The sequence below is a fragment of the Nasonia vitripennis genome, chromosome 2 (genome assembly GCF_009193385.2).
Source record: "Nasonia vitripennis strain AsymCx chromosome 2, Nvit_psr_1.1, whole genome shotgun sequence".
NCBI classification, from domain to species: Eukaryota; Metazoa; Arthropoda; class Insecta; order Hymenoptera; family Pteromalidae; genus Nasonia; species Nasonia vitripennis.
This window is the reverse complement of record NC_045758.1, coordinates 22,546,113-22,560,748: the sequence shown is the minus strand read 5'-3', so window position 1 is coordinate 22,560,748 and position 14,636 is coordinate 22,546,113. Positions and strand designations below refer to the sequence as shown.

The 14,636-nt window shown below is 47.9% G+C and overlaps 1 protein-coding gene across 4 annotated transcripts in view; it reads left to right on the top strand.

Moving 5' to 3' along the window:
• The window catches only part of LOC100678891 (leucine-rich repeat-containing G-protein coupled receptor 6), a 29,169-nt gene extending 16,115 nt beyond the window's left edge, over positions 1-13,054 (top strand). For all 4 annotated transcript variants that reach the window (XM_003424835.5, XM_032596439.1, XM_003424836.5 and 1 more), the window contains 2 exons: positions 9,310-9,750; positions 10,204-13,054. In XM_003424835.5, coding sequence (XP_003424883.1) covers positions 9,317-9,750; positions 10,204-11,854 — 2,085 coding nt within the window. In that variant the 5' untranslated portion in view covers positions 9,310-9,316 and the 3' untranslated portion in view covers positions 11,855-13,054. The remainder of the gene's footprint in view (positions 1-9,309; positions 9,751-10,203) is intronic.
• Positions 13,055-14,636: the final 1,582 nt, after the last annotated feature.

Genomic DNA, 14,636 nt, shown 5'->3' with positions numbered 1-14,636 from the left:
CGCTTCGCAAACTCGAAGCGCCGCGATTGTGCCAAGTTTTCGCTCGACTATACTCTGATATAATATAAGTAGTCGTCGCCGGGCGCTGTTATTAATTCACAAACTTCCCTCTCTGACGTTCAACATGCTTAATACTTACAGTGTACAGCGGAGGTACCGCAATTAACCTTGAGAAATAATAACGACTCGCCTTGCGAGTGTAATACCTCATTCGAGGTGAAATTAACCACAGCCACTACATAAGAATTCTCAATATAATCAACGAACGACGTGTCCGAGCGCGAAGAACCGCAGAGAGGGAAAAAGGGCAAAGGTTCTGCGGCGCCAAAGGCGGAGCTAGCTGCGAGTCTAGTGGAGGACTTTCCAAAGAGCGAGAGAAACACAATAAAAGAGATCTTCGCCTCCGCCCTGCGTCGTTTTCCCGCAACGACAACGACGGCCAGTCGAGCATGGAAAGGCACATCCGAAGGGGCTCTCTCTTTCTCGTGTCGGCTACTTTCGCGCGCTGCTGCTGCTACTCTTCGCCTCCAGCGATTTTTCCGTCTCGTTGATATTTCCTCGAAATTTCCACTCTGTCTCGTAGCCGCTTCTTCTACTATGGCTGTAGGAGAGATATCTCATATATTCTATTCGCCTCATGCACTGCTTCGCACTGACTCTCGATGCTTTTTATTGGCTGCTAGCTCTGCACGACTATAGGGTGAGATTCGAAGGAGTGGATTACGCACACGGACTAATAATCGTTATTAATTTACGAAGTAACGACGTTCGAGGTATAAACCCTGGCTGGCTTTACGACCTCGTCTGTATGTATGCGCTTCTCAAGGCATCAGCCTCCGGTCGAAGCTTCGCGTAAGAATCCAACAATTTTCCGACGAAAGCTCGCTGATATACAACAACAATCAACACACTCGCGAGAGCGGTTGACATTAATAAAGCCAGCATCAACGCGGTCGACGGCGAGGGCGATATTCTCCCGCAGAAATTAGCAATCCCAGCGCAACGGGCTATCCGCTTCTACCTGAATAGACATTCTGGTCGCGCGCGGGAGTAAAGGGCGACTATATACACACCCGCGGAGGGGTCGTGAGCAAACACATCCGAAGCGTCGTGGTATACAGTCCTCTCGACGTCCAGCAGCAGCAGCAGCTCGTCAATCGCGGAAGAGCTGGATATACATACACACTGCACAAGCGATACAGCGACTGGTCAATGATCCGTTTAAAGCCACTTGGATGTAGTGCTGCAAAGAACTGCGCGCGACTGCTAATGCTCGCGATCGTCCCTTGAAATTCGCACTCGCCGCTGTATTCCGACGATGCTGCCGCCCTGGAGTGCAGGGAAATGGAGATGGAGAGCGCATCGGGAGAAGTGACTTTTTTCATCGGCGCCTCGAGAGGGAGAGAGATGGATTTCGCCGCTTAGAGTCGGGATTTCGCCTTTTTCGGCGAGTCGAGGGCAGTGAGCGGCCGATAAGCGAAATGAGAATTGCCTCGGATCACTCTCAGTGAACTATGCCGGTAAATTTTTTTTCAAAGGCGATCGCTTGCAAAAAATATACCTGTACAAAGTGCGCGGCGATAAAAGCTAGAAATTATTTCCGGGAGGGTTTAATCAATTCCACGCAGTGCTTCATACGTACAGCGCTCGAAAGTTGGCTCGTTATACGCTTAAACGACCGATCCTCTCCGCGTTGCACGGAATAAGCTATATATTTCGCGGCCAAATTAGCCGGCGCTATTACAAAGCGGCATATAATCTTATAACGCACAATGCGTATATTCCCGTTGAAATTCCTTTAACAATTTCCGCGAGTCTTTTCAATCGTCGCGCGTCGAATTTCCCGCGCTGTACAAAGCGAGAGCTACCAGGGGATAAAAATGTTTTCAGCCGCGCGATCGTCGTTTGATCGCGCGCGAGAGGCGAAATCATTCGGGAAAATCGAATCAGCGCGGCAGCGAGTTAACAAAACTCAAAAGCCGGCGCCGATAGAGAAAGAGAGGAACAGTCTGCTGTAGAGAGAGAAAGGGGGAAGAGAAAGCTATACGCACCGTCTGACTGATCCTCGTTAAGCTTGCACGGACCGCTGGATTATGGAAATATCGCGCGCACCCTTTGTTTTTCCATAGCTCCTATGATTTAACTCCCGTCTCTCTCTCTCTCTCTCTCTCTCTCTCTCTCTCTCTCTCTCTCTCTCTCTCTCTCCCACTCTCTTCGGCGCCTATATCCCCTTTTTCATCCTCCAGCCGAGACGACGACGACTCGTCACACGCATGACTGCCTCGTCCTTTCGCACCCTTGTGGAGCGCTTCTCTCTCTCTCTCTCTCTCTCTCTCTCTCTCTCTCTCTCTCTCTCTCTCTCTCTCTCTCTCTGCTTTCTTATGCCGCGAACTTTCGCAGCCACTGTTTTGCTTTCAAACTCTCGCCTATCTCTTTCATTATACTCGTGGCCGTCGCCTCGTCTCTATTACTTTAACCGCGCGTTGCGTATATGATAAAAAGGGCGGGTACGCGATACAGGCTGTCTTTTCGCCCGTGCGCGAGTGCGGCGAGTGTTTTGAGAAAATATAAATGTAACGTAAACTCTCGGGGAGAGAGATATTTTCAGTGCGCGCGAGATAGGCTGTTGACACTCCAAACATCGCAAGAGGGCGAACATTTCACGGAGCTTGGGATGTTGAATGATGGGCCGACCGAGTGTGTGTTGCAGATGGCTGATGTACAAGGTTGTAGATGAATTTATATGGAACATTTGTTGTAATATTGCGGTAAGTGGAGCGAATATTGGTTTTGAAGACGTCGGACTGTACCATTTTGGACTATTGTTTAACTTTTATTTTCGTGAGAGCGTTTGCTCCAAGAATAGGATAGTCCTCCCTCGAAATACACACGATTTTTCAGCGAGATTTCCAAAAAAGCTCACCAAAACGATCCATCTCAAACTCGATAACATCGATTGTATACTCGATTAAGCTCTCCTTCAAGCTCGAATCATCGCGACCAGCTCGAAATACACCTCGCTCCCCCGTTTACCAGTTACGCTTCGGTTCCTCCTCCACCGCGCGGATAAAATCGTCCTCCTCTATTTTTTCCCTTCCGTCATTTCATCCGTACGCGCGCGGGCTGACGTGTCGCGGAGTATATTGTTACAAACGGAGAGGAGACAGAGTCGAAAGCGAAAAAGTAGCCAGAGGCCTGTGCTCTAACCACTGAGCTAACGTCTACGATGCATTCGGACGCTATGCATCGTTGTACGGCTCGGCGGACTCTTATCGCTGACTCGTCTTCGCTGCTCGCGTTGCAGACGTGTGGGTCTGTGACAATATATACGGCGCGAAACTTTGCCGTCGCGGCGATTCTACTTCTTTTTTCCTCCTCCGAGAGGAACTCGAGTCAGTCCCTCTCCCTCTGTCTCGCGAGACTTTGTCCTTGGAACGGTTGTAAACATTAAAGGTCCTCGTCGACACTTGGCGCGTCGTCGTCGTCTTCGACGGAGAGAGCAGGAGACGAATCAAGCTAGAGTGGCAAGTTTTTACGTCGACTCGTTGGCATACATCATCTTGAGAGACTCTTTGTCGACGGCTCTCGATCGTCTCGGGGATATGGAGAACAATTTATAGCGCGTTTCGATATTCCTGCGAGAGGTTTTTTTTATTTATTTATTTCTCGGTGAATCACATAACCGTCGAGTACATGATCGATATGTATACCCGCGAGAAATGATATGGAAAGCTCCCCGAGACAAAAACCCGCGCTTTTCTATTCGTCGTCGTATCGATATCTCGCATAGGATTGAAAATGCACGCCAACGTTACGACGAGTAATTTGGGTAAGCTGCCGAGTATAATGAAGCGTCGTCTTGGAAAAACGAGTGCGCGCGGCGAAAGTGATTACTGTGGAAAAGCAGCTGGAAAATTAATCCCCGAATTTAACCGTCCTATTGTTTCTAATTTCAACCGCGTTACGTAGCTCTCTCTCTCTCTCTCTCTCTCTCTCTCTATCTCTCTCTCACTCTCTCTCTCTCACTCTCACTCGCAGCTACTGGGCGTAGCGTAGCGGCTCTCTCGGCGCATAAAATTCGGCGAGAGAGTTTATGAATCCAAAAGTTCGCACACAGGGGGGCTGCTACGCGCGCGCTCTCGGAAACTTTTGCAAATGAGATTGTTCTTGATTTTCTTGCCCGAGCGGCTCCACAAGTCGCTGGTCCGGAAAACGGAATTACGGATGATTCTCACGACGCAGTAGGGGTAGAAATAAGCGTAAAAATCGCGGGGGTAAATTAGGCGGTTGGGAACTAAAATCACCGATTAATTCACCCCCTTCTTTAATGGCGGCTAATTCCGTATAATTGCCTATGATAAAAGCTTTGCTCGACGATATAGGTGACACACGGCGCTCAATTTATACTAAATCGAAGATCGATTTATCTTGTATTCTCGAAGAGTCATAACCAGCAAGATGAGCGCAATATACGAAAAATAACGTCGTTCTCCGCTTACCAATCCACGCGCACACAGCCACAGGAGAGAAAGGCCAGACCCATACATCACCGCTGCGGCGATGGAACAGCGCATGGCAATAATAGAGCAGTTCGCGTGATTGATCGCGGCGTGCGATTGCGACGACCCTGTATACATATATACACTCCTCTACTCTACTCTCACCCCCGTTCGCCTATACATCCCGATGGGGTTAATTGCGTGAATCGAATTCTTATTACGAGACGACTCTGCGAGCGAGAGAGAGAGAGAGAGAGGAGGATAGCGCGGTATATAGACGACGGCTCTCGACTCTATATAAAACCGTGTGCCAAGAATATTAAGAGGCATTCCGCAGTCCGGGATGCGATCAGTTTTATTAATCACCCGGGAAAAAGGCTGCAGCAGTCGGATCGCGCGCAGAGCCGCTATACTGCGTGTTTATACCTATATACACGAGGGGCTTTGGAATACTGATCAGTTAATCGTGTATATATGTATATCGCATCTCTATGAGAGCGAGCCGACTCATCAAAATTTCATAACAAGCCGCACGCGGAGCTACACCTCGAGCCATCACTTATTTACCGCCACCGCTGCTTTGCTACTCTCTTGTGCGCGCGCGAGAGAGAGCTTTTTTCTCGATTTTTTATGCGTTCGCTTCCGCGATATTGCGCGTCCGCTCTGGAATGTCAAGTTATTATTTTTTTTATTTCGAGTTACTTTAAAATAATATACAGTCCTCGCGAAGGAAAGTTTATAACTCTATATGCCTGGACAGGAATAAGTGGTCGTCGGCGACGAAATTCCATGGACCCCCGGCGGCGCGCAAACATCAAAAAGCTCGTCGTGTTCCCGGTAATACTACATAGCAACGACGCGCTTTTAACTCTAATCTTACACTCTCGGCCGCAGCTCTTCGTTACATCACCCACACACACGCACACACTCGCGTACACGTATACAGTGACTGCTGGGACTTTTTTCAAAAGCTTCGAAGATCGCGTTTCATCGTGCTGCCGGCCTTAAAACCCTTAAACCGCGCGCGTGTACACAGACGATCGTCCAAATATAGCGAAAGAAGTTTATGTAACTCTGCTCTCCTTTGAAGCCGTAGAGCGTCGTATTCGTTAGCTTTGATACTCTCCGCGAGGCACCGGCATGTGTGCTTATAGCATATCGCAAGCTCGGGACGCCACTTTTCCTGTCAATTTACTTGATGCTGATGGACATCTTTGAACCTAGTATAGCCCTTTATTGCGGATGAAAATATCAATTCCTCTATAGCATTCAGGAAAAAAGTTCAAAAGTGTAATTGAATCGCAACCATTAGCGAAAACGCTTACGCGCGGGCAGAAGCCAAAAAGGCGCAATTAGAATACGAAAAATCCTGTCCGGCAGAGGAGGTGCGGGGAATCGCTCAGAGAAAAAGAGCAATCGTCGCACCATCACGCTCGACTGGACGTTCTGAATAAAGGCTCTCTCTCTCTCTCTCTCTCTCTCTCTCTCTCTCTCTCTCTCTCTCTCTCTCTCTCTCTCTCTCTCTCTCTCGCGTGAGGCATCAAGCATACAGCATCAGCAGCGCAGGAAAATAGTTAGGGCGAGTTGAGGAACGAACAAAAGCGAGTCTTGAAATTCCAATTCAGCTCGATGACCCTTCTGTGACTCGATCGCGAGCAGAAAAGAGCCTGCAGCGACGGCACGCGAAAATTATTTCGACCGCCAATTGGAGCGCCAATTTCCGGCCAACAATTGCTCCACGTGACCGGTTAATAGAGCGGCCTTTATCTCTTCGCGGATAATGCGGGCTCGCGACGACGTCGTCAACTACTCGCCGCTGCGCGTGTACGTGTGTACTGCGAGTTTACACGAGTCTACCACACGAGAGAATCGTCGTCGGCAAAGTTAGACTCGGTAATTGTGCACATGCGAATCCGAAAATCCGGTTAGTCGTCGCGACGACGACTCTGCGACGAGCCTGACGCGCCAGCGGACTGCGAAGAACTGACGCTCGCTCGCGCGAATTAATTCCGAATATTTTAAGCTGAATGAGCCGTTATACGCCCTGCTCTTCAGGCCTGTAATTCGACTCGCTAATTGCTTTCGTTGACGGATCTCCCCTTCTTTCTTCGTCGGATATTATAGTTTTGACGGATAATTGTACACAGAACGAAAATTCTAACACACGGCGTGATTTTAGTTCGACACACGATGGAGGCTAATTAAATTACGACCGCGCGCGCACAATGACACCGCGACGGTATTCCGGATCCGCGCGCGCGCGAGTCTTGCGAACTAGTTTCGAAGCTAATCCGAACTAATGCAATTTTGAGATTCAACTCTGGCTATAGCTGCGCGCGTCATTCCGTTCTTCTATATTATACACAACGACGATGGACTGGTTCGAAAAATGAGGCGAATCGATTGCTGAAATAATTAACAAGCTGCGATAATTCGAACATTCTTATGCGAAAGGATAATTTTAAGGTCGAGTTTTTCCAGCCGACGTATCGACGAAGCGAATATATATAACTATGGAGGGAGAAAGGGGGAGAAGCCGGCGCATTTGCATCGCGGCCCCGCCAACAAGATGCCCCTGTCAAAACCAGATTTCTCGAGTTTACAAGGTTCCGCCAGCTGTCGGTTTAACTTCCTTCTAAATCGATGTAATTCCCTCGCTGCCTCGCCGCCGTCTCTCTGTTCTATCCGTCCTATATCTCCTTCCATCCTCTCTCTACGTATACATACAGTCGACAGTTCGAGAGTACAAGAGAGCGAGAGGACTGTCAGCACTGTAATTCGGCCCAATTTACAATCTGAAATTTGTTATTCCAACCGAGCGGCTTTAAGGTTTCGCCGCGTCCTCGTCGTCGTCGTGTATAGACGTCGACGACGACGCTTCCTTAACGGCGCGCCTGGCCAAGCCGCTTTGCAATTCGATGCGGAGACCGAGAGCGAGAAGTCCGCATCTCTCTCTCTCTCTCTCACTCGCGTTAGAATTAGCACGAAAGTCGAGAATGGAAAGTCGACGCGAGCTTGCGGCTGTCTCAGGCATTCGATTGGAATTATTCTAATGAGCCGAAAGAATTCCGGCTTCCTCGGCTTCGATTCCATCCGCTCGACTATATACTTTGGATTTTTACTCCCCCGAGAGTCGTCGGGATCGCTCTGTACGGCTATAGCCTTTTCCAGGAGCCGTACGCGGGAGTATAACCCGAGATTCGCCGCGCACAAAAGAGAGAATTTCTCCTTCGAATTTCGTATACGTTTGACGAGCCTTCTTAGAGCTGCGAAATAAACTTTTTCGAGATTAAAGAAGAAACACTCGTGATAATCCTGCAGAGACAAGGCGCTTTATCGAGCGTAATTCTCGCGATACACATTACGGGAAGTGCGCTGCGAGTTTTTCGCGCGGGAGAACGGACGGAACGTAGTAGTAAAAAAGTCATTGGCGCGAGCGCGCAGGACGACTGCATCGCGCTGCAGCTATAGGGCGATGCTTGAACTTCGCTCGCCGGAGGAGAAGTCGATAAAGTGAATTGAAATGGAAATCCATTGATTACTTTGATTCTGCGCCCCGGCGATGTCGAAGTTGATGAATTAAACAATCAAATCTGGACGCAGCGCGCAGGAGAAGTGGACGTTAAGGGAGAGATTTTTCTTCCGAGCGGGCGAACTATCAAGCAAAGTTCGTTAATTATTAATATAAGAGCTGTGTGTGCGAGTGTGTGTGTGTGTGTGTGTGTGTGTGTTGCAGGTTGCTGCACTCGCGAGCGAGTATTGATCTGTACTGTATATCCTACTGTGCAGCGGCAGCTATACATATATTGTTCTAAACTATTCAACGAATTTGATTCACGCGGAGATTATAATTATAATATACTTTCGCAGCATAATCAAACAATAGCTCGATCGCGCTTTTTCGATATTAATTAAAAGCTTTGCCTTACAGGAATTTCCAGCGCCACAGCGCTGTCGACGTAAAATTGAAAATCAGAATTCGTTAATCGCTGAATAATTCAAGCAGAGACGGCGCCGTCATTCCATACATCAAGGGGGAGAGTTAAGTGAAAAATATCCAGCCCGCGGAAATGACGCAATTTATCTATACATAATAGATGCGCGATAGCGCGCTCACATATGGGGGTCATGAAAAAAGCAAACCGCGCGATAAATCAAGCGTTCTGCGCTAAATTCCAGCCCGAGATAAGGAGAGAGAGAGAGAGAGACTCGAACGTTAAATCTTGGCGATCCGTCCGTATAATATACACTTTATCTGTATAATTGACGCGCAGATACGGATCTATAATGAAAAAATCGCGCGTGGATTGGAAAATTTATCGATGCCAGAGCCGTCGTAATATTCGGACGATTAAATCATGCATTCATTGCCAGGAGCTGCGTAATAAAAAAGGCAAGAAGAAATGGCAAACATCCCATTCACCGCGAAAGCTTTCTCTCTCTCTCTCTCTTTCTCTCATAGGTTCTGCTGCTCGTATAAATGGAATCAATTTGACGGGTCCTCCACATCCGGAAATAGTACTCTGCTGTTTAAAAACAACTGCGTTATCGCAAAATAAGCTACATAGAAATTTATATCTAACGCGTACAACGCAGCGGCCAAAGTTCAAGCTCGAACGTTGTTTAATTGCGCTACCACACGTGCGAGAGCGATTCGTCGCGTCACGAGGCGCGCGCGAATTCGGAAAATTGGAATAGTCGTCGTTGTCTGGGGGGGGGGGGGGGGGGCTAAATGGAAGCAATTTGTCGGGTCGTCCGCGGAACTCTCGAACAATCGATCAACTCAAGTTTCTCCCTTTAATCGTTGCAGAAAGCGGATGCTGCCGAGGAGGAATATCAGAGGAGGCATCGTCGCCAGTGGAATGGCGCGCCCGAGCCTGCTGCTCCTGCTGGCGCTGCTCGCCGTCGTCGGGCCTTCCACAGCCCTGAACGGCGAGCTCGTCGAGCAGGAGTGTCCAGTCGACTGTCACTGTCACTACTTCCGCATCAACTGGGTGACCGACTGCTCCGAGAGCAACCTCACCAGCATCCCTCACGAGGGCCTCAGCCACAACGTCTACGTACTCGACATGAACGGCAACAACGTCGAGCAGGTCACACCCTTCCCTCGGGACATCAAGCTCCGCCGACTCCAGATGGCCCACAATAAGCTCACCGAGCTCAACTACCAGTCCTTCGCCGGGCTCACCTATCTGCTGGACGCTGATTTCTCCCACAACGCCATCAGCAAAGTCGACCCGGAAGCGTTTAGGTGAGCGTTCTCGATCCTCGCTTTTCCTCTCGTATACGGACACACACGCGCACGCGCGCGCGCGTTCGCCTTAGCGTACTTTTTTCCAAGGGCATTCCTTCCGCTGCTTCTCGATATTGCTTCTTACGACTACTGCTCTCGCGCTCTTTCTTCCCCTTTTTCCCCATCTTAAATTGAGAGCAGAGTCAAAGGGATGAAAACGAGTTGTACGGTTATTCCTTTTTCTGTTTCTCAAAATTAACTTTTTTGAGTTTGCATGATTAGAAAACTCGTTTTATTCGTATTCATATATGCATTTAAATGCTCGTCACAAACTTGTGAAAATTTGTTATCGAGTGTTGGACATAAAATGTCGATACGCTAAAAATGAATTTCAAAAATCCTTACATCCTTACGTTAATAATTAATGTCATATTCGAAACTCTTAATGACGCACTTGTTTTAACGCTGCAGGGACAGTCCTGGACTCATCACCCTCGAGCTGCAACACAACCCGTTGCCGGAGATCCGCGGTCACTTTCTCAACTGCCGACCGCTGCTTCACCTCGACCTGAATACGTGCGGCATCCGGACTCTGAACCCGCAGTTCTTCCACAACACGACCAACCTGAACAAGCTCGACCTGTCCAACAACCCGCTGGGTAGCATCAAGCCGGGGCCCTTCGACCATCTCACCAGCCTCGAGTACCTCAAGCTCTCCTCCTGCAACCTGACCCACGTGTCGCCCGACGCGTTCGCTCACCTGGAGAACCTGCGCGAGCTCGAGTTGGACGACAACGACCTGAGCTCGATCGACTGGACCAAGGTGCTGGCGCCTCTCGTGCGCCTCGAGCACCTCAACATCAGGAAGACTCGCATCACCAACTTGCCAGGTGACGCCTTCGCCAAGAACCTCTACCTCCGACAACTGATTCTGGCTGACAACGAGCTCCAGCACCTCAATGTTGGCAGTACTCTGGGACACAACCTGCACAGCTTGCAGGCGCTCGACCTGTCCAACTGCAACCTCCAAGACAGGCTCTCGGAGGAGGCGTTCCGCAACGCCAGCAAGCTTCGCGTCCTCAACCTCAGTGGCAACCCCATGTTCGCCGCCGACCTCACGGCTGTTCTGCGTCACTTACCTAAACTGCACAAGCTCTCGCTGAGCAACTGCAGCCTGCGCCGGCTGCCCGAGGCTTTCGAGAACCTTGAGCACCTTGAGGCGCTCGACGTCTCGCACAACCCCCTGTCCGACGCATTCGTGCGCCTGCTCAACCCCCTCAAGTCTCTCGAGTACCTCGACATGTCCTACTGCAACCTGGGCTACGTAGGCAACAACACCTTCACGCTCATGACCTCGCTCAAGAAGCTCATCATGTCTGGCAACACTCTGCACACCCTCGAGCAGGGACTCTTCGCCAATCTGACGCGTCTCGAGAGCCTCGAGCTCAACGACTGCGGGCTGAAGAACCCCCTCGATCCCAAGGTATTCGGCGACCGCGTCTACGCCAACATCATCGAGCTGAAACTGAGCAAGAATCCGCTGACTGTGCCCGACGATGGGCCTCTGCTGCCTAAGCAGCTGTCCAACCTGGAGAGCCTCGACCTGAGCTACTGCGACATCACGCGGCTGAACGAGAATCTATTCTCGCGAACCAGCAATCTGACCCGCCTAAACCTGTCCAACAACAGAATCGCTGGAGCCAACAACCTGGCGTCCTTGAAAAAACTCCAGCGACTGGGGCACCTAGATCTGAGCAGCAACAACCTCACCACCATCCATCCCAAGGTCTTCAAGAACAACCTGCACCTGCTGAGTGTCAACCTGATGAACAACCCGTTCGTTTGCAACTGTTCGATAGTTGACATGTGGGACTGGGCCGTCCAGGTGAAGAACGACCTAGATGTGCTGGTGGGCAGTCAGCCGTCGCAGTTCACCACCAGGGCCGCCAAGCTTCGCAAGAGCCTGTCCTGCTCGTACGATCAGGAAACCTACCGCAACATCCTAGAGCAGAGCCGCGTCTCGAGTAGCGACCGCAAGACGCTTCTACGCAAAGGCGACCTTACGCCCAACAGAACCTGGGCTAAGTACATCCGCGAGTCCCAGTGCGACAGGCGCTCATGATATATAGTAGCTAGATTTCAAGATGTCGTCCAGAGCGTGCACCAGGACAGCCCGTACTGGCCCAAGTTCGAGCTCTAGACGACTCGGATCGGATACATGCGAAGTAAAGCGTTTAGTTTCTAAGTATACGATGTGATGGAAAACACGCGGTTTTGCTCGACAGTGTGGGGTGTGATCGATCTAGTGGTTTGTCGACAGCATTTTTCGACTACAACTCTTGTATGCGTAATATAATTGAATATATTATCAAAGAATAAGCTTCACGAACAAATTTTTAAGAAGATTTTATAGTCGCAAATCACACGATTTCATCCGGCGATTCGAACCGCGATTTTTCACAAGGTCTGTCTCTCTTGTTTCGTAATCACGCTGGGCATTACGATGATATAACTAGAAAAAGATGACTATGTGTCACAAATTTACGAAAAAAATTATGTACGCGCAAAGTTCTTCTATTTCATGCTATTTCTTATTAGTTTTAGTCGAAAAGTTCGTTTCTATACTATTTTAATAAGCGCGTGGCGTTGTAAACTGTTGCCTTGGATTGAAATCTAGCCGAACTTTATATAATTGTATTAATTAATCATCATTTTAGTTATTGTTTACGGGAATAAATGGGCAACGTAGTTTGCGTATAGGGCAGATATTTTTGTATTGCTAACCAGATGGCTTAATTCGATAAAAACCGTATCGCGAACTGTAAAGAGTAGATTCACGATAATCTTAGAAACCTCATATTATGTTATTACGTATACCTATCCTTATGTATAGTTTATAAATTTATTCTTCTCGAAGCTACGCCAACATAACGATCGCAACTCGTTGTATAGAACAAAAGTCGAAAGTTTCTATGTAATGCTAATGCACCGCTCGGTTGGTGCCGAGTTTTTCTTGTTGCTCAAAAAGAGATTCGAGCTGTTAGCAGCACACAGTGATATTTAGTCATGCCAAAACTCGAAAGTACTTCGGAGGTCTACTTTCGAGCTTTGATCGTACGTACATAGCGAGCGAAAAAGTAGAGTAAATGGGCGGTTTATGTAGCTACGAAAGGAGAAATTAGGGATGCGTCACTGCGCGCGAACAAGCATCAAAAGACGATCGCGAGATCGCGCGATTTCCCTCTGTACTCATACATGTAAAAAATACTATACATGTAAAAGACTGTGTTTAATAAATACGCCGCCATATCCTTCTTATACATATGTCAGAGTTTATTTTCCTCGTCGAGATCATGTAATCCAAAATGAGTTTGTACTGTGTGATTTTAAAATAGCTATATCGGCTGTCGATACTCTATATAACAATCGGATTTCTCGGCATGAGCTTCCGAATGTTACTCATACTATAAACTTGTAAGTATTGGATGATAAATTTCAAAGTTTACGTTTTCGAGAAAGCTCCTCTACATTTATAGCGATTGATCTTTCTAGTGTTGCTTAGGTATCCTCGAGACTCTGGAATCTTTCATTGATTTACGAGACGCTCTGCTGAACTGGAGAATCGGGTCTTTGCAGGAGCGACCCCACATCGCGCTCTTAAAAGCCTCTTTCAGAGCTTTAAAAGGTTGACAATAAAGCCAAGTCGGTTGTGAATTGATTGCCGAAGTTTATAAGTATAAACATACTAATACGCCGCCAAATCTGATAGCGAGCGGTAGCTATTTCGAAAAAAACGTGTTCAACTAACTTTGAAAATATAAAATGTTAAAATATGTACAAACATACCATTTGTCTACGAAATGGGGTTTACGGCGATTTTTCCCTCAAACGTTATAATCAAGAAGTAATCAATACCTGAACAGCGATCAAAAGATATTTCCCTCTTGTGTAGAGCGTACAAAGCTGTCTGCTCATTTTCAGCCATACACTTCATTTTACGTATAGACATCGCCAGGCCACAAAAGCCGCAGAGTCTCGATCGAAGTATCTCGCCGAAGCAGCCTTTATCTACTTAGCGCCGTCAATACAGAAGAGCTCCCTACTGCTCCCGCTCTTAAGTCTCGTGTTAGCGAGTAAATGAAAGGGCCTAACACGAATCCTTTAATCCAAAGCCAATGAACAATACGTCCTCGTACAAATGCGACCTTTTCTCACGATCACAATACATGCAATTTCAGTAGTAATTTGTAACTTCTTGTTGGTAAATCTTGTTAGGAAAGATTTGTCCACGGAAACCATTGATGGTTAATTTGTTCATTAGAACCGCATATTGCACAAAAGAACATGTTCCACAAAAGTGTTACATCGCAGATTTTCCATTTATAATAAGAGTATTAAATATATCATATTCTATACATGAAAATTGTTAAAAAAAGTTGCACAAGGAAAACTAGTCATTCGAATCGCATGGCATTGAAGAAAAGGAAATGATGTACATTGGCTGTAAAATAACGGCCATAAATTTTAGCGATTACACAACGCTCGGAAATGTGCACTATAGACGCGCACGCGGGAATCGAATGACAAAGCGATCATATCATAGTTATCTTTACTCCAATAAGTAAAAGTTCGTTTCCGGTCAGTTTATCGGCAACGCTGTGCAATCCGTATAATTGTATATACAGTATAGGATTATCGAGACAGGCTCGATTCAGGCGACTCGCAAGCGTCGTATTCGTAGTTGCAAGCTTTTTATATGCGCACTTTTTACAGGTCGTTCGCCAAGGAACTTTTAAAAGCTGACCTCATTCTGCTTGCTCTCTTCAACAACTCGAAACAAAAGCTCTCCCGTGTTTAAAAGCTAAGCAAAGTCCCGGAGTTTTTTCCGCAAAGTTCGCGGAAAG